At 43.4% G+C, this 26261-nt stretch overlaps 1 protein-coding gene across 1 annotated transcript; it reads right to left on the bottom strand.

Annotated features, from left to right (window-relative positions):
- Nucleotides 1-1332: 1332 nt before the first annotated feature.
- On the bottom strand, nucleotides 1333-20178 carry LOC306780815 (uncharacterized protein). Its single transcript, XM_079273312.1, has 6 exons — nucleotides 19779-20178; nucleotides 6378-6528; nucleotides 5870-5937; nucleotides 5678-5787; nucleotides 3305-3396; nucleotides 1333-2844 (listed from the first exon to the last, which is right to left on the bottom strand). The coding sequence occupies exons 1-6, from the start codon at nucleotides 20049-20051 to the stop codon at nucleotides 2312-2314; spliced, it is 1227 nt and encodes a 408-aa protein (XP_079129438.1). The 5' UTR covers nucleotides 20052-20178; the 3' UTR covers nucleotides 1333-2311.
- Between the last annotated feature and the right edge of the window lie 6083 nt (nucleotides 20179-26261).

Genomic DNA, 26261 nt, shown 5'->3' with positions numbered 1-26261 from the left:
TTATTGTCTGAACCTAACTAATTAGTTTTATTGTCTTAACCTAACTAAGTAGTTTTATTGTCTTAACCTAACTAAGTAGTTTTATTGTCTTAACCTAACTAAGTAGTTTTATTGTCTGAACCTAACTAAGTAGTTGTATTGTCTTAACCTAAGTAGTTTTATTGTCTTAACCGAACTAAGTAGTTTTATTGTCTAAACTTAACAAAGTTGTTTTGTTGTCTGACCCTAACTAAGTAGTTTTATTGTCTGAACCTAACTAAGTAGTTTTATTGTCTGAACCTAACTAAGTAGTTTTATTGTCTTAACCTAAGTAGTTTTATTGTCTTAACCTAACTAAGTAGTTTTATTGTCTAAACTTAACAAAGTTGTTTTGTTGTCTGACCCTAACTAACTTCTTTTGAAGTTCCAGGAGAAGAGGAGGCCACGTCACTATTAATCATTTTTGTTTCTCCTTCACCGACTCAACTTTCTCGAAACCCAAATCTCTCTCTTCCTCCAGCTCTCTTCATTTCGCTCTCTTTCTATTTCTCCTCTAACACTTTCAGTGTAACACACTCTGCCTGGAGGAAGGTGGTTGTTGTTGAGGTCATCAGAGTGTCCACTGCAGTGGGAGTCTCACTCTGTGGCTGGAGGACCCAGACAGGGTCGCTACAGGATGCTACTCCTGACCAGCTAGAGAGACGACGTATCACTCTGTTTGTTGAAATGACAGAAAACACAGAGTGGAGCTTCTTCCCTCACAATCTTTGGCCGAGGACATTAGACTTTATAAAACATGGACGTAATCGTTATGACGAGCTGTTGTGAACACAAAGAGAACTGGATGCAGTTCTGTAGACCGCATTTTTGAAGCCTCGAGTTCTGTATTTTGTCTGTTGCCATCTTGTTTTTTTGCAACCAATGAACAGGAAGTGACCATATGTGTAGCCCCGCCCCTAAAGCATCCCCTGCTTTATGGTCTGTGTGACTCTAAATGGACCATAATGTACTAAATGAACATCATGCTGTATTGAAGAAGACTTGAAACTAGAGATTGAGACATAAACTCATGTTTACAATGTTTACTGAGGGAATAAATCAAGAGAGAAGTAGAGTCATTTTCTATAGACTTCTATACAACCAGAGGAGTCGCCCCCTGGTGGTCAGTATTCGAGGTTGACGAGTACAAAGAGCACTTTAACCATCAAGTTACCGACATAATTAACTAAAATAGAGTATTTATAAACCGTGGTGTTTGTACTTTTACTCAAGTTAAAGATGTGATGACTTCCTGCACTGCTGGACATCAGGTCAGCGAATCAAAACGTAAACAAAGATTCATAAAAGAAGAGATCACGTTTATTTCTTTATTAATCTTATATACAAACATTTACAGCAGTCTTTGTAAAGTTACTGAAGACGGTTACTTCCTGTTGTCTCAGACGGTGTGACAGAGATCATGTAGGTTATTAGAGACTCTGTCCAGTCTGAGAGAGTAAATGATGCAAGTAGATATAGATTATGAAGAAGCAGCAGCAGGGTCGTCAGTAACAACAAAGACTTTTCAGCCATCGTTTCTCCTGCATTCACTGAACGCATGAGATGAAAGTGTATATTTATGTCTGCTGAGCACGAGGAGGCGGTCTGAGAGGCTCTCCCTGTATCCATGCTGTGCGAGTAACCTCTTTACAGCTCTACAACCCGTTCTGTGTCAAAGCTCCGACACCAAATGAACACATTTCAATGTCAAACGCGTGTCAGCATCCTGCGTCTGTAATTAAACACAGTCGTGGTTGAAAAGCGTCGTCTATTTTCGGATGTTTCGCTGTTTTATGAGCTGAACAAAACAGCATCACGATGAACTTTAAAACCCACTTTGGTTAGAAAATAAGGTGCAATATGGACTTTAAAGTCGCCAACAAACAGCGTTTGTAGATGAGAAAATCTATACGATTAGCTTAGCTTAGCACAAAGACTGGAAGCAAAGGGAAACTGCTAGCCTGCTCTGAATCAGGTCTGGCGTTGTGATCAGGGACGGCTGCTTTTCACCAATCAAGAGCTTTGTAGGCGGGATCAAGAACGAGCAGGAGGGATGTCAGCGGCTAACGGTGACAGCTAGCGTAACGTGCTGGCAGTAATATCTTTTGTATTGAAGCAGGTTGAAGCAGGTTATGCACCACATCATTCGACCCGGATCTCGGCCCAGACTGCATGCAGATGTTGAGGAGCATGGCAGCTGTTTTCTGATGAGTGTGAATTATGAATTGACCCACATTACTTCTAAGGAGACTCCTCCTCCTCCTCCTCCTCCTCCTCCTCCTCCTCCTCCTCCTCACAGCCTCAGAGTCAGGATCCCAGTCAGACAGACGAACAGAAGGAGAGACGGTGAGGATGCTGAATCAGCACCGCCAACCCCACCTTTGGTGTTCTGGTATATGTTTTGTTTTGCGTCTTTCTCCTTTTTCCCCTCTATCTTATCTAAAGTGTCCTCCATCTTCTCTTTGGTCTTCTCCTGCTTTCCCTGTGGCGTTGAGGAGACTTCTGGAGGGTGGGTGCCCGGAGCAGGTGTATCTGGTGGTTGGGGGTCCTCAGAGTCGCCTTCTGCTGTGGTGGTGGCAGGCTGGGCATTAGGGTCAGTTGTCGCAGGAAGAGGAACAACTGCCTCCTCCTCTTCCTCCTCTTCAGGCTGGAGGGAGGGGCCAGATGTTCCTGGAGGAGGAACAACTGCCTCCTCCTCCTCCTCCTCTTCCTCCTCTTCAGGCTGGAGGGAAGGGCCAGATGTTCCTGGAGGAGGAACAACTGTCCCCTCCTCTTCGTCCATCTTGTCGTCGTCATCATCGTCCTCCTCCTTCACCGTGTCGGCAACTAGACAAAAAACAACAGAAGAAAATAAGTTTCAAAACTTTCACAGCTCTTCTTGCGATGAAACGTTGCTGTTAGGAACTTTCATGTTGTGTTGGTTCTGTTGGTCCCTGTGGACTGAAGTGTCTCTGAGCACCAGAGTCCCTTCAGTGGATCAGTGGTTCTCAACTGGTCTGGCTGCGGGATGACGAGCATCAAGAACAACTCTATAGAAACAGACCATCTTCTCTCTGATGGTCTCTGTACTGATGGAGGTCTGATAGAGGATCAGGACTACACTGAGACTGGTTCAGGACCAGATAGCGACCAAGAAGCAGCCGTCTGGACGTGAAACCTGCAGAAACAGAACTTAACCTTTTTTTAAAGTGCGTTTGTGCTGTTAAAACAGCAGAAGACACATGAGAGAGAAGAGAGAACGGAGATGAATGTAGAGAGATGGAGGAGTGAAGAGAGCTAGTCGTACCACAGAGGTTGTTTTCACATTTCTGAAGGTTTTCCGGACATCTGGAGCACCAGTCACCTTCAACAAACGGCCTCTCGTCCTCGTAGTTCCCTCTGAGGACATTTAAAGAGACAGTACAGGTAAATAAGGTCAGAAAACAAAACGATAACTGTGTTAACCTGCAGAACATAGAGAGGATAGTAAGAGCTGCTGAAGTGGGGATTTCAGGATCAGATACATTGTAGTTAAATATGTTAAGTCTGTTCAAACATGAACACAAACACTGTTTAGTCCACAAGGTGGAGCTCTTTTATCAGAAGCGTAACAGCAGGAGTACTATCACTGGTACCGTGGAGCATCATTAACAGTAGCACGAGTAGACGCTGGGTAGCAGTTGTAGTGTCAGTAGTAGTAATGCTAGTTTTAGTAGTAGTACTGTCGTGGTAGTTGTAGTAGTAGTACTGATGCTGGGTAGTAGTTGTATCAGTAGTAGTAATGCTAGTTTTAATAGTAGTACTGTCATGGTAGTTGTAGTAGTAGTACTGATGCTGGGTAGTAGTAGTAGTAATGCTAGTTTTAGTAGTAGTACTGTCGTGGTAGTAGTAGTAGTAGTACTGATGCTGGCCGTCAGGGCCTGCAAGGCCTTCTCTGCTGGCCTAAACAGAATCACAGCTATATATATTTAAAAAAAAAAAAAAATCTATTTTATAATTTTATATTTGTTCTTAAATTATATTGTATTATAATTTATAAAAATATTTTCCCATTATCTTATTTTCTCATTGCACAGCTACTGTCTTCCTCAGTTGCTCTGCTTCCAGTGCAGCTTGTTTTAAGTAGAGCTTTCATCCAATCAGCTGTGTCTCTAGGTAGAACAGAGCCAGAGGCCTGCAGACTCTCACCTGCAGCCAGTGAATGGGGACGATATTGTTGATCGTCATCGTGTTCAACCAATCAGATCTTTAGTTTGACATGTTGGGCGTATTCTTTGACGTGTCAGCGGCCGCTAGCCGCCCATAATGACGTCAGCATTACGTGCAGCTCAGTGTTCATCTGCAGCTTTCCCGCGAGGTGCAGTGTGCTGTGATTGGTCAGTGGGCGAGCACGTGACTATCACGAAACGAAACTTAACAGCCAGCAGAGGCTGATGGGTAGTGAATCACATCACGTGATTCAGGTCAACCAATCAAAATGCATTGTGACTGAGTTGAGCTGCACCATGACACAAGGTGCTGAGAGGAAAGACGCTGCAGAGAGGTGCGTTCAGCGTTCAAGTTGTGAAAGTAAAATCCTGTGATACTCTCTTTGGGTCGCGGCTTGTCATTGAGGAATGACGGTGGATCCCACAGCCGGACCAGCTGAGAACATTATATTTTCCTGAATTTAGGCTTTTGCATTCTCTAAATGCTCGAGCGTTATTCAAACGACTCGTACCGAACGGTTTAATACGAAGACGTACATAGTTACAGCCTTAACAATGAGCTGTGGCGCCACAATGTGGTTATAAGGTGGTATTTCAGCTGCAGGACAGCGGTGAAGGCCCAGGTATAGAATGCACGGCCGCCACTGAGTAGTAGTAATGCTAGTTTTAGTAGTAGTACTGTCGTGGTAGTTGTTGTAGTAATAGTAGTACTGACTCTGGTAGTAGTTGTAGTATCAGGAGTAGTAATGCTAGTTTTAGTAGTAGTACTGTCGTGTTAGTTGTAGTAGTTGTAGTAGTAGTAGTAATGCTAGTTTTAGTGGTAGTACTGTCGTGGTAGTAGTAGTAGTTGTAGTAATGCTAGTTTTAGTGGTAGTACTGTCGTGGTAGTAGTAGTAGTTGTAGTAATGCTAGTTTTAGTGGTAGTACTGTCGTGGTAGTTGTTGTAGTAGTAGTAATGCTAGTTTTAGTGGTAGTACTGTCGTGGTAGTAGTAGTAGTTGTAGTAATGCTAGTTTTAGTGGTAGTACTGTCGTGGTAGTAGTAGTAGTAATGCTAGTTTTAGTGGTAGTACTGTCGTGGTAGTAGTAGTAGTTGTAGTAATGCTAGTTTTAGTGGTAGTACTGTCGTGGTAGTTGTAGTAGTAGTAATGCTAGTTTTAGTAGTAGTACTGTCGTGGTAGTTGTAGTAGTTGTAGTAGTAGTAATGCTAGTTTTAGTGGTAGTACTGTCGTGGTAGTAGTAGTAGTTGTAGTAATGCTCGTTTTAGTGGTAGTACTGTCGTGGTAGTAGTAGTAGTAGTAATGCTAGTTTTAGTAGTAGTACTGTCGTGGTAGTTGTAGTAGTTGTAGTAGTAGTAATGCTAGTTTTAGTGGTAGTACTGTCGTGGTAGTAGTAGTAGTTGTAGTAATGCTAGTTTTAGTGGTAGTACTGTCGTGGTAGTTGTAGTAGTAGTAGTGGTTGTAGTTGTACTGACGCTGGATAGTAGTTGCAGACGAGGTAGGAGACTCTCTCCCAGTCCAAACCCTCCATGTTGTTACAGAGATGGAAGGCACAGCCGACTCTGTGTGTGTCTGCCCACACCATCTGTAACACACACAGAGTTCAGATCCTGTCCAGGTATACAAATGTGTGTGTAAATATATACGTCTATGTATTTGTATCTGACCTGTGTATAGTGTCCACACATCTGGTCTTCATCACAGCTGTTGTTTTGGAAGTCATAGTCCAGATGTTCTATATGAATCAATTACATTACAATATTATAAATATATATATTTAATTATCTTTAAAATTAAGCAGATCCTTTATTGATGTAAAAGTACTAATATCACACTAAAATACTACATTACAAGTAAAAATCCTGCGTTCATAATTTTACTGAAGTAAGAGCAGAAGGTACTTAAAGTATTCAAAGTTAAAGCACGAATTATGCAAATAGCCCTTAACAGACTGTTATTTCATCACATATTTATGTAGTATTGGAACACCTGTTAGTTTGCGTGAGCCCGATATTCGCTCTCTTTTAGCTCGAGTTCTGGTCTCCACCAAACACGGAGAGAAATACCTGAATGCTAGATGCTAACTTTGTCTCTTTGGTGCAGACAAAGATATTTCTTTGAGATGGAGGACCACCTACTGCAGCGTTTGGTTCTACAAACAGACCGTGAACTCACCCAGAAACCACTTCTCCAGAGCCTCTCGGAGGTCCAGAGGCCCGGTTCCGGCGTACAGGTTCTCTCCGGTGTCCTCCAGCTCTGGGTTGTGGTTCCAGATGCATTTAGCAGCATAGCCCTCTGCGATCACCTTCAGGCTCGAGTCCCATCTCTGCAGAGAACCAACAGGAGTTTAGGAGAACAGAACTCGCCCAAAAAACGTTGGTGTGGACTCAACAAGCAGACTTCAATTCTCTTTTTTAGAAAATATTGTGAAGCAGACACTTAAGTTGTGCCAAACCCCCGACTGAAAATAGCTAACTGCAAGTTCAAACTGATAATTGAATGCAGCATTGTCAGTCCCGCCCTACTATCCTGTGATTGGTTACTACTGGCAAGTACTACTGTGCTGTGATTGGCAGATTATCTGGGGACAGCAACGTGCTTTTGGACAAGTCTTTGGTATGAAGTTGTTTAATTTCACTCATTTAGTGACTGGCTAGTTAGCTAGCTCGCTAGCTAATTCATTTCACCGTGCTTTGACGCATCACTGGCGATAGCAATGTGCGGAAGAAACATTAAGTTGTTTATTTATGAGAGAGAGAGATTTTTGATTTTTAGAAAACCTTTATTTTACTGAAAACAATATGAACAAACAAAACATCGTTGCCGTGGCAATGGATTAGAAGCAACTCTTCAAAACAAAACAATCAAGATAGTTTATTTTCATGATATTTTCAAGGAGCGTTGAGTCCATTCAGCTCTGTAATTAATCCTAGATCTGGAAATTGATCTGTAGAGTCAGGAGTTCAGGATCCTCCTGCTCCACCGGTTGAGTCCTCAGAGGGTCACAGCATGCTGTTGAGACCTGGAGTCCTCAGAGGGTCACAGCATGCTGTTGAGACCTGGAGTCCTCAGAGGGTCACAGCATGCTGTTGAGACCTGGAGTCCTCAGAGGGTCACAGCATGCTGCTGAGACCTGGAGTCCTCAGAGGGTCACAGCATGCTGCTGAGACCTGGGTCGTGCCGTCCTGGATGCCCATCCTGGCTCCGTCCACCAGCGGTTCATGAAACAGCCGGTGTGAGCACGTGGGCTCCGGTCTCTTTACTTGACTCCATCTTTGTACATCTCTTTCCTTATTGTCTGAACTATTTTCTTTAGTCTGAAGCCTTCCTCGGCTGCTCCTCCACTTTCTGTAGTTGCCACTTTCTTGGCCTGTGAGCTTCCTCTGTCTCCTCTCTGTTTCCTCTTCAGCTGAGGGGCCTTGAGCTGCTCATCGTCTGCTTCCATGGCCACCTCCCCCATTGCCTCCACCTGTCCTCCAGTACTCTCCCTCACCTGCTGGACCTCACTTGCCCCGTCCTTCCTCACCTCTTGTCCCCCACTTGTCCTCTCTTCTCTCACCTCCTGAGCCCCACCCGTCTCCTCCACCCTCGCCTCCTGGGTCACACCCGTCTGCTCCACTCTCACCTCCTGAGCCCCACCCGTCTCCTCCACTCTCACCTCCTGGGTCACACCTGTCTCCTCCACTCTCACCTCCTGAGCCCCACCCGTCTCCTCCACCCTCGCCTCCTGTGCTCCGCTTGTTCCCTCTTGTCCGTCCTGCTTGTCCCCTCTGTCCTCAGTACCTCTCTGGTTCTGGTCTTTGTTTGAGCCGTGTCCCCAGGACAAGCTCTGCTCAGATGTCCTTCTCTCCCACAGCTGTAACATTTAAAATCATTTGTCTTTGCAAAGATGACGTCGTCAAAGTCGTCCACAGTGATCTTGAAGCTGAGGTTGACCACTCTGCTCCTGTTGCTGGGGATCATGAAGACATCAACACCACCTCCGCAGTTTCTATTCTGTCCAGAAAGATGACCACAGCGCTGTTCATCCGCGCTGCAGACTTCACGTGGCTGTGGCCGACAAGCTCACCCACTCCCAGGCTGATCTCCTCCACCGAACACCCGAACAGCGGCGGGATCTTCACGCCGTGTTCCCTGGTTAGCTCCGTCAGGCGCATGCTAGCGTTTAGCACGCCGACAGCACCTGCTGCCCGGCTGCACTCCGCTCAAAAAGACCCAAAAAACTGATAAAAGTACGCAAAAAAACCCGTGAACCCTGCACACCCCACTACACTATCATACCCAACATTACACTATCATACCCAACATTACACTATCATACCCAACATTACACTATCATACCCAACATTACACTATCATACCCAACATTACACTATCATACCCAACATTACACTATCATACCCAACATTACACTATCATACCCAACATTACACTATCATACCCAACATTACACTATCATACCCAACATTACACTATCATACCCAACATTACACTATCATACCCAACATTACACTATCATACCCAACACTACACTATCATACCCAACACTACACTATCATACCCAACATTACACTATCATACCCAACATTACACTATCATACCCAACACTACACTGTCATACCCAACACTACACTATCATACCCAACACTACACTATCATACCCAACACTACACTACCATACCCAACATTACACTATCATACCCAACATTACACTATCATACCCAACACTACACTATCATACCCAACACTACACTATCATACCCAACATTACACTATCATACCCAACATTACACTATCATACCCAACATTACACCATCATACCCAACACTACACCATCATACCCAACATTACACTATCATACCCAACACTACACTATCATACCCAACACTACACTATCATACCCAACACTACACTATCATACCCAACATTGCACTATCATACCCAACACTACACTATCATACCCAACACTACACTATCATACCCAACACTACACTATCATACCCAACACTACACTATCATACCCAACACTACACTATCATACCCAACACTACACTATCATACCCAACATTACACCATCATACCCAACACTACACTATCATACCCAACATTACACTATCATACCCAACATTACACTATCATACCCAACACTACACTATCATACCCAACACTACACTATCATACCCAACACTACACTATCATACCCAACACTACACTATCATACCCAACATTACACCATCATACCCAACACTACACTATCATACCCAACATTACACTATCATACCCAACACTACACTATCATACCCAACACTACACTATCATACCCAACACTACACTATCATACCCAACACTACACTATCATACCCAACACTACACTATCATACCCAACATTACACTATCATACCCAACATTACACTATCATACCCAACATTACACGATCATACCCAACATTACACTATCATACCCAACACTACACTATCATACCCAACATTACACTATCATACCCAACACTACACTATCATACCCAACACTACACTATCATACCCAACACTACACTATCATACCCAACATTACACTATCATACCCAACATTACACTATCATACCCAACATTACACTATCATACCCAACATTACACTATCATACCCAACACTACACTATCATACCCAACATTACACTATCATACCCAACACTACACTATCATACCCAACATTACACTATCATACCCAACATTACACTATCATACCCAACATTACACTATCATACCCAACACTACACTATCATACCCAACATTACACTATCATACCCAACACTACACTATCATACCCAACATTACACTATCATACCCAACACTACACTATCATACCCAACATTACACTATCATACCCAACATTACACTATCATACCCAACATTACACTATCATACCCAACACTACACTATCATACCCAACATTACACTATCATACCCAACACTACACTATCATACCCAACATTACACTATCATACCCAACATTACACTATCATACCCAACACTACACTATCATACCCAACATTACACTATCATACCCAACATTACACTATCATACCCAACATTACACTATCATACCCAACACTACACTATCATACCCAACATTACACTATCATACCCAACATTACACTATCATACCCAACACTACACTATCATACCCAACATTACACTATCATACCCAACATTACACTATCATACCCAACACTACACTATCATACCCAACACTACACTATCATACCCAACATTACACTATCATACCCAACATTACACCATCATACCCAACATTACACTATCATACCCAACATTACACTATCATACCCAACACTACACTATCATACCCAACACTACACTATCATACCCAACACTACACTATCATACCCAACATTACACTATCATACCCAACACTACACTATCATACCCAACACTACACTATCATACCCAACACTACACTATCATACCCAACATTACACTATCATACCCAACACTACACTATCATACCCAACACTACACTATCATACCCAACACTACACTATCATACCCAACACTACACTATCATACCCAACATTACACTATCATACCCAACACTACACTATCATACCCAACATTACACTATCATACCCAACACTACACTATCATACCCAACATTACACTATCATACCCAACACTACACTATCATACCCAACACTACACTATCATACCCAACATTACACTATCATACCCAACATTACACTATCATACCCAACATTACCCAGTGAAGAAAAAGATCGGAAAATCGCTATTTTAACCTCTCAATCACGCTCTGCCAACTCCACGCTCCTTCCACTCAGACAGAGAGAGAGAGAGACAGAGAGAGAGAGAATACACAGCCATCATGTAAAATGTTGCACACATAACATGAAAAACAGTGTTTGTTTTGGCATTGTTTCATTGTTTAAGTTGTGTAACTCACATCATTTATTTAATGTTCTAAAATCCAGCACAGATCTTTGGCGCTGACTCGGTGAACCGATGCAGTTTGATGATTTGTGAGACATTTAGTTAATTCTGCAGCCTCTAGTTGGAAAGAAATATTGTGCGAAAAATTTAATATTTAATGTCGTATCGAGGAAATGTGCAAAAGATGTGCAGGAAGAAGGAGAGTATGAAACATTTTAATCCAGCTGCAGGGATCACCCGAAGGAATAACTGAACTTATAAATATTCATGTCTTGTGAATTTAGGAAACATAATCATTTACAGAACGATTATTGTCTCAATTTTCGAGTTTACATCCAAGCAAGAACTGTCAGGACGCTGGTCCGTGTCCGTGTTACACAGAGCGTGTAACATACTTTGCTTTCCGATTTAAAATGTAGTGTTTGTTGCTGCTGCAGTTTGTGCGAAGTAAAGTTGAATGGACGGTAGTGATGTTTAGAAGAGTGTTGGTTCCTCCTTATGTGATACAAAGAGGAGAATCAGATCATAAGTATTGCGTGTGATGTCTGTCTGTGTCCGACCAGCTGCAACAAACCCACACGCCTCAGAACACGTCCACTCATCAGTAAGTTAACTGTTGTTTCAATGAGTTATTTAAATAAAGGTCTGCTGAGAGTTTTCCTCAAAGCACCAGTGAATGTTTCTACTTAAGTATCCTGATAAAAGCTCATCAATGAGCCTCACTCTTCATCATCGTCATCATCATCACACTGTAGTTCACTCTATCACGTACAGACGCTCAGTAGAGCGACAGATTCAATTCAGGCAGTTATGTCCATTATGTGGTTTGTCACTGTTGCTAAGACACCGATATAATGGACAGTGTGTGTGTGTGTGTGTGTGTGTGTGTGTGTGTGTGTTTTTTGTCCAGTGATGACACAACACAAACAATAGTCAGGGGTCTCCTCCACATTCCTGTCTCTCTCCAGGCTCTCTCAACATCTGGTCCCTGTTATGACTCTCGGGTCACACACACACACACACACACACACACACACACACACACACACACACACACACACACACACACACACTCTGTCCGCCATACTGGAGGTCATTCGGTCTGTGAACAGCTGATTTTTGTTCCTCTATGTTTCAACAGAACAGTCATTGATGAGATAACGTCCCACAGTATCTGTTCAGCTGCCATCACTAAACATGTGATTGATGCTAATGCTAACGTGTACCCAGGGTAGGAAATTCACAAATTCTTTTCGGGGCAATTTTTGCCCCCACTGACTGAAATCCAGGGCATTTTCAAAAAATTGGGGGCATTTTTTGAAATTTGTGAAATAACATTTAACCTTTGTTCAAAATAATAAATATACTTATTTCGGCTTACAATATATGAGCAATTGTCATGAAATGGCAATAATAAGACTATTAGGTAGTAGTCTACAGATTCAAAGTGTTTTCTTAGATTTATTTAACAAAAAACAAACATAAATCAGACAATCATATTCAATTTTATTCTTATTTCTTTGTGGTTATTTATTGTTATTATTAAATGTTTTAAACAACTATCAACAACTATTAAGTCAACGATGCCTTGATTACATATACATCAGTCATTGTATGGAATTATTGAGAAAAATTATTTTTGTAGCACCTCAAATATTGTGACATTACCCATTTTTGTCCTGAACTCATGCATTTATCATTGTGTGGAATTTTTGAGAAAAACATTTTTATAGCACCTTAAAAATTTTAAAAATGTGCCATTTGAAAGTACAAATTCAGTTCAGAGTTTTTACTTCTTAATTCAGTTCAGAGTTTTTACTCAGTAAAATATCTTAATTGACTGTCAGTCAGGTATTTTTCATTTCCAGCGACCCTCAAATCAAAGAATAAAGACACTTTTAGGTGTATTTTCCCGCACAATTTAGGTGTATTTTCCCTTTAACTCACGAGATCAGGTAGCATGTTTTATACGTAATGTGACTATAATTCATTTCATCTAATTTCCATTATGCAATATGTATACTTTGTTGGCATCTTATTCTGAAAACCGGATGTTCGTCTTAAGAAAGCGGATGTTGTCTCATGTTAATCTTTCCGTTAACTTTCAAAGTCCTTCGCTCGTCCCGATCTGCACCGTTTAAATGAGTTTACCGTGAATGTCAGCATAGAGGTGCACTAACATGTGAGTGTCTGCTGAGTTGACCGCAGTCTCGCAGTCACAGGTCTGATTAAGAAGCACTCCATTTTTTTCGGGGGCATTTTTTGCCCCTCTCCGAGTGATATCAGGGGCAAAATGATATCTCTTAGGGGCAGTTTTGCCCTTTGCCCTCGTGTATTTCCGACGCTGCGTGTACCTCAGAGGCAACATAGAAATAGAATGAGAAGAGCATAATGGTCGAAACGCCGGCCATTTTTTCTATGTACTGTTGACATAGCGACCGCTGTCGCGACCTGACCAGGAGGCAACCTCCAGTTCTGTCAAAGCTTCATGTGTTAAAACTGCATTCTCTCTAGTGTCCACCAGGGGGCGACTCCTCTGGTTGTATAGAAGTCTATAGAAAATGACTCTACTTCTCTCTTGATTTATTACCTCAGTAAACATTGTAAACATGAGTTTATGTCTCAATCTCTAGTTTCAAGTCTTCTTCAATACAGCATGATGTTCATTTAGTACATTATGGTCCATTTAGAGTCACACAGACCATAAAGCAGGGGATGCTTTAGGGCGGGGCTACACGCTGATTGACAGGTCTCTACGTCACTCCTCCTCAGTCCAGATATGGTCACTTCCTGTTCACAGTTTGCAAAAAAACAAGATGGCGACAGACAAAATCACTGAACTCGAGTCTTCAAAACGTCCACAAACCAGTACAACTTGTACTTAACTTACTTGCCACTCTGTACTCAGTTTCCATTATTTCTGGATGAACTGGTCAGACTTGTTTCAACCAGTTGTCTGAACTGGTGAGACTAATCTGTCCGTCTGTACTAGTTCTGTTTGAACTGACCAAACTACTTTCATTGCAATTGTATGTGAGCTGGTCAAACTGGTTTGTCTGCTGGTCCCAGTCCACCTTCCTGAAGCTCTTCTGAGGAGTTACGTTCTGCAGACTGCAACAGAAACAGAAACCTGTCCTCCCAGTTCAACACGCCCAGTTCCCTCATCCTCTCTCCATCCCTTTCTTTTGAATCCTTGTCTCTTTACATCGTTGGTCTCTCATCTCCTGTTCTCTTTCCTTCCTGCCTTTTCTTTCTTCCCTCCTTCCTCGCTCCTCTTCCTCATTCTCTCTTTTGCTCCTCACTCTCTACTTCCTTCACTCCTTCTTTCCTTCCCTTCTCTCGTTCTATCCCACTTTTGTTCTCTTCAGCTGAAAAGCAGAAAGAAAAAACATGAATGTGGAAATGTCCCAGTGGGGGGGCACACACACACACACACACACACACACATTCCTCTGGGTGCTCACTCATTCACGACCTAATTTCTTCTCTCTCTGTAAACATTGTGTTCCAGCTCTTCGTCTCTTTCCCAACAGTCTTCCTCCTCTGTTGCTCAGCCCTGAGTCGACTCCCTGTCTGTCTGTCATCCAGGATGATTCCCTCCTCTAAAGTTCACTTATCAACTGGAGGGAAACACCCGTCTGTTCCTGGAACCCACACTGCAATTTACTCAGCGGAGCTTTTTGTGGTTGTCCCGTTAAAAAGAGATGATCCTGATCGAGTCAGAGGACCCCTTTACTGACCGAACAGGATTCATGAAGGTCTTGAGTCGAGGATCTAACACTGGAGGAGGAGATCAATGACACGTATCAATCAGGAGTCGATGCGTCAGGTGTTAAAGCTGCAGTCTCTCTAATGACCACCAGGGGGCGATGGACAACATGGCGACGGAGGTAATCCAAGATGGTGACGGTGAAATCCTTGAATTTGAGGCTTCAAAACATCAGTCCACAAACCAATAGATGACGTCACCGTGAGGTCTGTGGTTCATCGTGGGGGAAAGCATTCTTTAGGATGTTGAAATACTTATCTCTGCTTGGTGAGGCATGAAAAACAAACCAAAGGTGTGAGGTCAACCCAAATCAACACATGTGGGAGTTCATAAAAGCCATCTAGCTTTTCTCTGGTCCACCGACCAAAACCAAAACAACCTGCGTGGGTTAATTCTGACCTCCGGTTCACCTGAGAACCACAAACTGTTCTCAAGTCAGAAGCAACGGAAAAACTTGAGAATGAGTCTCTAATGATGTGTGAAGTGATTCAGCATCCGCAGTATCTGAGACACTTTATTCACACGTTCACGGTGAAAACTCGTGACGTTAGTGGTCAGCGCCTGACAGAATGCCGCGTAACCAAACGAGTAACGTTCATGTAGTGTGTTGTCATGGTGTCATCAGTATGATAACGCGCTAAATATGACATAAGGCTATGAAGGTAACATGCTAACTGTTACATACTAACGTGACATAAACATGCTCTATGCTAAACATTGAAATAATAACAGGAATCTTAAAGTATCATCAAGATAATAACTTCAATGTTTGCAAGAAAACGTCAACATGAAATAGTTGTAACACGCTACTTTAAGTATTTCAGCACGGACCATCAAACAAAGAAGAAGGTATTTAGGAACCCGTTAGCGTGTTAGCATACAGCGAAGCCTGGCAAAGTCCAGCTTTAACCAAAACAACCAAGTCAAGATGGAAAACCTTTGACAGCAATATTCAAAAAGAAAAGTCTGCGATTCTCTACGTAGAAGTTACATCTTCTACGTAGACGAGAGAAAATACTTCAGCAACCAGTGGAACTGAAGCGGACTAAATAGAAAACGGACCAAAAGTATCGGACTGAACGGACTATGGCTCGTGAATGTGAGACGTGTCCTAAAAGGGCCACCGTACAATGTTTAAACCCTTTGGATTTGGTAACAGTTTGATTGGTTTTCTTTCGACATTTGTCTTGTTGCCAATATTTGTTGTTTTGTTGGTCTGTAATCAGTATTACAGCCTCACAGAGCCACCAGTGTGTCTACAAACAGAGCTTTAGTCTTCTTTCTTTTGTCACTGGAGCGTTAGAATGAACATTAAATTAACATATATGTAAAAAAAGGTTTTCTTTGTATTCAGGACACAAAAGTGTCGGAGAAAGGCAGCTGAACAGAAATGGAAAATCAAACCAGATCCAAACAAAGATAATTCGAACAAGACGGAGAGGATTACATGATGTGCGTTTGTGTTCTGGGAAACAGAAACAGAAGAAGACAACCGGATGAATATACAGAGAATTATTAAACTAGACCCCGTTTTATTTCTATCCTTGTCTTCTTCCTTCTCCTTCTCATATTTTTTTATCTACCTCCTTCTTCCTCTTTTTTTTCACCACAATATCTGATCCGGACGTCGTCTCTCAGACACACGCACGACCTTTTTTCAATTTCAAATATCCGCTGTAGGCTGCAGGCTACGTTCAGATATCGTTCTGCACAACAGGAACACAGGAACTCACAGCTGGGGACAGTTAGACTACATGTGGGACAGTTAGACTACATGTGGGACAGTTAGACTACATGTGGGACAGTTAGACTACATGTGGGACAGTTAGACTACATGTGGGACAGTTAGACTACATGTGGGACAGTTAGACTACATGTGGGACAGTAGAGACGACTCCAACAACATGAACAAACGAAGAAAGCTGATTACATATTCATTACATGTTTGTAGAGACATCTTCTCTTCTCTTTGTTGAGTTTTCATATTCAGGCTTGAAACTCCTGAATACATTGGCGTGGTTAATGTACTGTGAATATTAGTTTATGGTATATTCTGTGTACTATGGAAGGTGGGAGACACCAGAAGCTAAATCAATAAAGACACTTTTTATTGTTAAAAAATAACTCGTGTATTACAATGTAGGAGCAACAAAATGTCATGAATTATAATTATAAAGCAGCATAAAGAGGCTCCTTGAACTTCACTCAACATCTTTACGAAAACCAGATGTTTCTTTATCTGTCCTCCATCAAATGAAATGTGAAGTAACTATGATTAAGCCTTTGTGCTAACGTTACTGAGCTTTTGTACCACTGAATTAGCCTTTGTGCAACAAGCTGGGTTAGCCTATGTGCTATTGGGTTAGCCTCTGCGCTATTGGGTTAGCCTCTGCGCTATAGGGTTAGCCTCTGTGCTATAGGGTTAGCCTCTGTGCTATTGGGTTAGCCTCTGCGCTATAGGGTTAGCCTCTGCGCTATAGGGTTAGCCTCTGCGCTATAGGGTTAGCCTCTGCGCTGTTGGGTTAGCCTCTGTGATATTGGGTTAGCCTCTGCGCTATAGGTTTAGCCTCTGTGCTATAGGGTTAGCCTCTGTGCTATAGGGTTAGCCTCTGTGCTATAGGGTTAGCCTCTGTGCTATAGGGTTAGCCTCTGTGCTATAGGTTTAGCCTCTGTGCTATAGGGTTAGCCTCTGCGCTATAGGGTTAGCCTCTGCGCTATAGGGTTAGCCTCTGTGCTATAGGTTTAGCCTCTGTGCTATAGGGTTAGCCTCTGTGCTATAGGGTTAGCCTCTGCGCTGTTGGGTTAGCCTCTGTGATATTGGGTTAGCCTCTGCGCTATAGGGTTAGCCTCTGTGCTATAGGGTTAGCCTCTGCGCTATAGGGTTAGCCTCTGTGCTATAGGGTTAGCCTCTGCGCTATAGGGTTAGCCTCTGTGCTATAGGGTTAGCCTCTGTGCTATAGGGTTAGCCTCTGCGCTATAGGGTTAGCCTCTGTGCTATAGGGTTAGCCTCTGCGCTATAGGGTTAGCCTCTGTGCTATTGGGTTAGCCTAAAAATGTGGGGATTCACCAAAATCACTGGTATTCATCCTCCGGGGAGCGTAAAGATCTACGGGTAATGTTGTTGAACCTGGACAGAAGTTCTGATGATGTTTTGAACCAAAGACCAACTGATACCGTCGTCCTTTGACTTGACACTTTTCAACCTTTAAATGATTTCCACTCTGCTGATTTAAACATATATCTGTGCGTGTAGTGTGTTTAAAGGTCAGTGTAACTTGTTGTTGTCGCCCAAAAAGCATATTTTCTTCTTTCCCTGCAGATAGATTCAGAATGAGCTGCTGAGGTTTGGAGGGTTCAGATCATCTCCACTCAACAGAGCTCAATGACTGAGTCGTAGTGCTGCAGAAATCAGATTAGTGAGACTCGAGTGCAGAATAAAGACCCGTCTGTGACGTCTGAGGTCTCACTCAGGACGACTTCGGTGAGTCTTTGTCATCGCTTCTTATCTCCACAGCTCCATCTATCTGCATGATCTCAAGCCAACTAAATAAAACAAGAATTCAAATCGATGTTGTGGAAACTTATGCAAACTAGCACATATTGAACAATATAATATCTATTTAAATACCTCATATTCAAACATAACACCAGCTTTAATGCTCCCAAAAAACTATTTTACTGATCTCCCATCTGAGTAAATCTATAACGCCTCTCGTGGAGGTCTGCCTGGATTCTTTCATTGGAGCTGCTGATGAACTCTGCCTTCATGAAGACCACCGTTATGTTTTAGGTTTTTATAAAACGCTGTAATAGAAAACAGAGCAGCTGTACTCAGATCTGGATGCTCACACAGTTATTTGGACACAGCTGCTGTTTCAACGTTTGTCCTCCAGAACTCAAACATCTCAGAGACGTCATTAAGCTGCAGCTCATTGAGCAAAACACTACAAGTCTGACCTTTGACATCTTGAAGACAAACATCTTTGAAGGTCAACACTGATGTTTTTAGACTTTTAGGTCGATAATTATCAGCTTTTTATACCATTTAAAACGTGGCCGATATGTTTTTCTTTTTGTTTCTTGCTTATAAGCCTCTGAAACATTTGAATTATTCGTACATTAGACTAAAACCACAGACTGTACATAAGAAGTGGACGCAGTTTTTTTTTTATCAACCAGTGAACAGTAAGTGACCATATCTGGACTGAGGAGTGACGCAGAGACGCCGTATAGAAGAGACCTGTCAATCAGCGTGTAGCCCCGCCCTAAAGCATCCCCTGCTTTATGGTCTGTGTGACTCTAAATGGAGCATAATGTACTAAATGAACATCATGCTGTATTGAAGAAGACTTGAAACTAGAGATTGAGACATAAACTCATGTTTACAATGTTTACTGAGGGAATAAATCAAGAGAGAAGTAGAGTCATTTTCTATAGACTTCTATACAACCAGAGGAGTCGCCCCCTGGTGGACATTAGAGAGAATGCAGCTCTAACACGTGAAGCTTTGACTTCACTTTTAAGAACCCGAGGTTGTTGTCTGACTGAACCAGATTAAGATTAAGAACAAGATTAACCAGCCGATTAATTGCAGGGAAATTCTTGGAAACATTCTTGTGAGGAATTAGTTCACAAAAGATTAAAGATTAAATATTTTGCAGAGAAAACTAAATGCCTTTAGAGTTTCCCCTGTCTGTATTCAGAGAGGAAGATTCACCTGACATCGAAAGGACATTAACATCATTTTCATCGATATCTCATCGACTGGTTGATTTCGGGGTGACGTTAATGATTCAAATGATAATAAATAAAGCATTGTGAGATGAAGGCCGATGCCGGGTGTCTTACCAGAGGCAGCATGGCGGAGGCGCTGGGAGAAACCTGTCCTCTGTAGTGGTTATGAAGCTCCACCAGCAGCTCCTCCTGCTCCTCGCTCAGAAAGCTCCAGGCTCCAGGAACCACCAGGGCCCCCAGCAGGAGCCATGCCCAGAGAGGGGCTCCCCTCGGCGGGCACCGGTGCCCGGCAGACCCCCGCCTCGGCCGGGGGCCCCGCGAGGTTCCGTCCTGGGTAGTCCTTCGGGCGGAGACCCCCTGGAGCTCCGAGAGGCTCCGCTGGTGCATGATGGGAAACGCAGTCCTTAAGGGGATGTATCCTGAGGTGGTCAGTCCAGAGTGCAGCTTCAGTGTGTGTGTGTGTGTACAATAGACCACTTTAAGAGGACCAGAGTGTGTGTTCCCTCCTCAGTGCCTCTCACTCTCTGCTGATCGCTCTGTTTCTGAGGCGGCTTTTAGAGAGAGAGGATCCTCCCCTACACACACACACACACACACACACACACACACACACAGTTCACGTTTCACCACACACTGCACCGACTGGTACGCACCCCCCCCCCCTCGATCGTCTATCCCTCCTCCTCCTCCTCTATTTCTTTCATTTCCCTTCTTCTTCTTCAACTTCAATTTATTTTATTGGCTCAACATTTAAAGAGTTCTATTGTTCATCTGAAACACACAGATGTTCATAAGCTCATTGAAGACGCTACATCTTCCAATGTTAAAGCTGTAAAGTTTATCTTTTTAACAGGAAGTACTCAGATACTTTACTTCAGTAAAAGTACGTCAGCATAATCAGTCAAATATAGTGAAAGTATTTATATCATATATTACATTGTTATTATTTTACTGATGTCGTTGGTTCAGCTGGAGCTCATTTTGAAATATTAACTATTATTAATGAATATTATATTATGTCCACCAGTCTGTGGGGAGATCGTGTGTGTGTGTGCGTGTGTGTGTGTGTGCGTGTGTGTGTGTGTCCACGTTAACCTCTCGCACTAGAATCAATGTGTTCTGTTCTTATTTATGACTGTTTACCCAAAGACCTCTTGTGGTTGCAGTGATTCACACTTTTTGAATAAAGAACTTTATTGACTCGCTCGTGATCAACAAACGTACAGCCTGCTGTCAAAAAGATTATGTGTAAAAAGATAAGAGGTGTAGTTCAAAGTGTTTTATTATTGATTCATTTGTATTTATATATACATACAGTATATATATATTTATATATATATATATATAAATATATATATATATATACTGTATATATATATATATAAATATATATATTTATATATATATATATATATTTATATTTATATATATATAGATATATATAAATATATATATACTGTATGTATATATATATATATAAATATATATACATATATATATACTGTATGTATATATATATGTATATATATATATATATATATATATATATATAAATATATATATTTATATATATATATATAAATATATATATTTATATATATATATATATATATAAATACACTCCCCCTCTCTCTGTCTCTCTCCCCCTTTGTCTCTCTCCCCCTCTGTCTCTCTCTGTCTCTCTCCCCCTTTGTCTCTCTCCCCTTCTGTCTCTCTCTGTCTCTCTCCCCCTTTGTCTCTCTCCCCCTCTGTCTCTATCCCCCTTTGTCTCTCTCCCCCTCTGTCTCTCTCTGTCTCTCTCCCCCTTTGTCTCTCTCCCCCTTTGTCTCTCTCCCCCTCTGTCTCTCTCTGTCTCTCTCCCCCTTTGTCTCTCTCCCCCTTTGTCTCTCTCCCCTTCTGTCTCTCTCCCCCTTTGTCTCTCTCCCCCTCTGTCTCTCTCTGTCTCTCTCCCCCTTTGTCTCTCTCCCCTTCTGTCTCTCTCTGTCTCTCTCCCCCTTTGTCTCTCTCCCCTTCTGTCTCTCTCTGTCGCTCTCCCCCTTTGTCTCTCTCCCCTTCTGTCTCTCTCCCCCTTTGTCTCTCTCCCCCTCTGTCTCTCCCCCCCTTTGTCTCTCTCCCCCTCTGTCTCTCTCTGTCTCTCTCCCCCTTTGTCTCTCTCCCCCTCTGTCTCTCTCTGTCTCTCTCCCCCTTTGTCTCTCTCCCCTTCTGTCTCTCTCTGTCTCTCTCCCCCTTTGTCTCTCTCCCCCTCTGTCTCTCTCTGTCTCTCTCCCCCTTTGTCTCTCTCCCCCTCTGTCTCTCTCTGTCTCTCTCCCCCTTTGTCTCTCTCCCCTTCTGTCTCTCTCTGTCGCTCTCCCCCTTTGTCTCTCTCCCCTTCTGTCTCTCTCTGTCTCTCTCCCCCTTTGTCTCTCTCCCCCTCTGTCTCTCTCCCCCTTTGTCTCTCTCCCCCTCTGTCTTTCTCTGTCTCTCTCCCCCTTTGTCTCTCTCCCCCTCTGTCTCTCTCTGTCTCTCTCCCCCTTTGTCTCTCTCCCCTTCTGTCTCTCTCTGTCTCTCTCCCCCTTTGTCTCTCTCCCCCTCTGTCTCTCTCTGTCTCTCTCCCCCTTTGTCTCTCTCCCCTTCTGTCTCTCTCTGTCTCTCTCCCCCTTTGTCTCTCTCCCCTTCTGTCTCTCTCTGTCTCTCTCCCCCTTTGTCTCTCTCCCCCTCTGTCTCTCTCTGTCTCTCTCCCCCTTTGTCTCTCTCCCCCTCTGTCTCTCTCTGTCTCTCTCCCCCTTTGTCTCTCTCCCCCTCTGTCTCTCTCCCCCTTTGTCTCTCTCCCCCTCTGTCTCTCTCTGTCTCTCTCCCCCTTTGTCTCTCTCCCCCTCTGTCTCTCTCTGTCTCTCTCCCCCTTTGTCTCTCTCCCCTTCTGTCTCTCTCTGTCTCTCTCCCCCTTTGTCTCTCTCCCCCTCTGTCTCTCTCTGTCTCTCTCCCCCATTGTCTCTCTCCCCTTCTGTCTCTCTCTGTCTCTCTCCCCCTTTGTCTCTCTCCCCCTCTGTCTCTCTCTGTCTCTCTCCCCCTTTGTCTCTCTCCCCTTCTGTCTCTCTCTGTCGCTCTCCCCCTTTGTCTCTCTCCCCTTCTGTCTCTCTCTGTCTCTCTCCCCCTTTGTCTCTCTCCCCCTCTGTCTCTCTCCCCCTTTGTCTCTCTCCCCCTCTGTCTCTCTCTGTCTCTCTCCCCCTTTGTCTCTCTCCCCCTCTGTCTCTCTCTGTCTCTCTCCCCCTTTGTCTCTCTCCCCTTCTGTCTCTCTCTGTCTCTCTCCCCCTTTGTCTCTCTCCCCCTCTGTCTCTCTCTGTCTCTCTCCCCCTTTGTCTCTCTCCCCTTCTGTCTCTCTCTGTCTCTCTCCCCCTTTGTCTCTCTCCCCTTCTGTCTCTCTCTGTCTCTCTCCCCCTTTGTCTCTCTCCCCCTCTGTCTCTCTCTGTCTCTCTCCCCCTTTGTCTCTCTCCCCCTCTGTCTCTCTCTGTCTCTCTCCCCCTTTGTCTCTCTCCCCCTCTGTCTCTCTCCCCCTTTGTCTCTCTCCCCCTCTGTCTCTCTCTGTCTCTCTCCCCCTTTGTCTCTCTCCCCCTCTGTCTCTCTCTGTCTCTCTCCCCCTTTGTCTCTCTCCCCTTCTGTCTCTCTCTGTCTCTCTCCCCCTTTGTCTCTCTCCCCCTCTGTCTCTCTCTGTCTCTCTCCCCCTTTGTCTCTCTCCCCTTCTGTCTCTCTCTGTCTCTCTCCCCCTTTGTCTCTCTCCCCCTCTGTCTCTCTCTGTCTCTCTCCCCCTTTGTCTCTCTCCCCTTCTGTCTCTCTCTGTCGCTCTCCCCCTTTGTCTCTCTCCCCTTCTGTCTCTCTCTGTCTCTCTCCCCCTTTGTCTCTCTCCCCCTCTGTCTCTCTCCCCCTTTGTCTCTCTCTGTCTCTCTCCCCCTTTGTCTCTCTCCCCCTCTGTCTCTCTCTGTCTCTCTCCCCCTTTGTCTCTCTCCCCCTCTGTCTCTCTCTGTCTCTCTCCCCCTTTGTCTCTCTCCCCCTCTGTCTCTCTCTGTCTCTCTCCCCCTGACTGTCAATAAATATAGACGATACATTCAGAGAATAAATTCAAATATAAGACGAGACTTTACCCCGTGTGTGTGTGTGTGCGTGTGCGTGTGTGCGTGTGCGTGTGTGTGTGTGTGTGTGTGTGTGTGTGTGTGTGTGTGTTAATTAGAGACCCTGAGTCTGAGCGCTGTCTTAAAGCTGTTTTCATTGTTTTCATTGTTTTCAGCCAAGTACATCACATCATAACACACCCAGCTGTACCCACAGGCTCGCATTTCACTGTACAACACATTCCTCAGTGTGTGTGTGTGTGTGTGTGTGTGTGTGTGTGTGTGTGTGTGTGTGTGTGTGTGTGTGTGTGTGTGTGTGTGTGTGAGAGTGAGAGTGAGTGTGAGTGTGAGTGTGTGTGTGTGTGTGTGTGTGTGTGTGTGTGTGTGTGTGTGTGTTGGAGGAAGCAGAGGCGGTGAACACATGAAACTGAATCCTGTGGGTCACCGTTTGCTCCGTAACACCGACCTCATGTCGGTCTGCAGGGAGACACGGCACATGTGTGTCCTGACCTCACTGTCACACACACACACACACACACACACACACACACACACACACACACACACACGCGCACTTTGTAGTGATGATACAACTCCATTAAATGTGTTATTAATTAATAACAGGCAGCGAGGCGTCCATGTTTGTTTCAGTGTTTTTATCAGCGATAAACTAATCACCACTTTAATATTTATGATCTAAAAACTCTCAGAAATGTTTAGAAGATATAAAAATAAGCGAAACGATGAAAGATCGATTTGAAATATCTCAGTGTTTTCCTGTTGTGTGAGGAGTAAAATCAGAACCAGACTGAATAAACGAAGACTTAACCTTCCTCACATGAAGAAGAAGAAGAAGAAGAAGAAGAAGAAGAAGAAGAAGAAGAAGAAGAAGAAGAAGAAGAAGAAGAAGAAGAAGAAGAAGAAGAAGAAGAAGAAGAAGAAGAAGAAGAAGAAGAAGAAGAAGAAGAAGAAGAAGAAGAAGAAGAAGAAGAAGAAGAAGAAGAAGAAGAAGAAGAAGAAGAAGAAGAAGAAGAAGAAGAAGAGTTTGTGTCACCTTTCAGATACGAGCTGAAGTTATCAGGAAGCTTTGAATCATCTTCTCATTTTCCACTGTTGTTGGTGTATCTATCGTCCGGTATTTAAACACTGAGAGCAACAGAAGATAAGAATCAAAGTGAATCACGTCCTGTCAGATCTCTGTTTTTAAGGTGGAGTCACAGCCTCCAGCTTGGTGGAGACGAGCCAAGAACAAGTTCTCTCGTGTTCTCAGCGCGGTCGGTGAGACGGGACGAGGTCTCGAGAAACACGAGACCAGATGTCAACCGAAGCAGCGGGGAAAGAGCTGCTCACAGCGCTGCAGGTGAGAACAGAACCGATGACTCATTCTGAACGATGGTGAAAATATAAAATGTCTTTCAAGTGTTCAGAATTTGTGCAAAAGCTCATTTCTACGGAAGCCCTTAACCGCATGATTCAAACATGTTCTTTCATGTCGTTATCTGGAGATCGCCAGTTTTGGTATCTCCAGAAAACAAAAAGGTAGTTTTCCTGCTATTATTTAAAATGTTTGCGTCAAAGTTGTTAAAAATTTGCATACAATTTGAAAAGAAACTTGTGACACTAAAAGGAGGCGTCAACCTCCGGTTCTCTAGAGTTCTCCAAAGCTTCATGTGTTAAAGCTGCATTCTCTCTAGTGTCCACCAGGGGGCGACTCCTCTGGTTGTATAGAAGTCTATAGAAAATGACTCTACTTCTCTCTTGATTTATTCCCTCAGTAAACATTGTAAACATGAGTTTATGTCTCAATCTCTAGTTTCAAGTCTTCTTCAATACAGCATGATGTTCATTTAGTACATTATGGTCCATTTAGAGTCACACAGACCATAAAGCAGGGGATGCTTTAGGGCGGGGCTACACGCTGATTGACAGGTCTCTACTATACGGCGTCTCTACGTCACTCCTCAGTCCAGATATGGTCACTTCCTGTTCACTGGTTGCAAAAAAAACAGAAGCTGTGTTTGACACAAGCTTCCATGAGATTTAACGTTTAGTTCTCTGATATAAAATAGGTCAGTAAACGCCCCTCTGGTTCTGGACCCAGCAGACTGGGAGAAGACCAGTATATGTATTGGTTGTATGATTGTAATTCCCAGCTGGATTAGAGGTCCCTCTGCTGGATAACGTTTGATCAAAGTCAATGATCCTGTGAGAGGTTGAATTTAAGGATTGATCAGATTAAATCTTTACAAAACAGAGTCAATCATCACTGTGCAAGAACAAAAAGACACAAAATACAGAAGTAAAAGAATGAGATTGTGGCTGGAATCCCCCTCCAGTCACACATGGGACTGATGTTAAACTGGGCCGAGAGGTAAATGCTCCATATCTCACAGCTGCACACATACACATACACACACACACACACATCCATACACACGCACACACACACACACACACACACACATCCATACATCATACGAATAGTATGTGATCGTGTGTGAGTGCACTGAGCCCA

The sequence above is a fragment of the Melanostigma gelatinosum genome, assembly GCF_949748355.1.
Source record: "Melanostigma gelatinosum genome assembly, chromosome: 8".
In the NCBI taxonomy this organism is placed as follows: domain Eukaryota; kingdom Metazoa; phylum Chordata; class Actinopteri; order Perciformes; family Zoarcidae; genus Melanostigma; species Melanostigma gelatinosum.
This window is presented reverse-complemented; position numbering and strand designations above follow the sequence as displayed.

Coding starts and splice junctions, on each gene's coding strand:
- LOC306780815 (XM_079273312.1), bottom strand. CDS start 20,051: ATGCACCAGCGGAGCCTCTCGGAGCTCCAGGGGGTCTCCGCCCGAAGG. Junction 6,529..19,778: donor CCTCCGCCATGCTGCCTCTG/GTAAGACACCCG, acceptor GGTTCTCTGCAG/AGATGGGACTCGAGCCTGAA. Junction 2,845..3,304: donor ATGTGAAAACAACCTCTGTG/GTACGACTAGCT, acceptor TTTTTTGTCTAG/TTGCCGACACGGTGAAGGAG.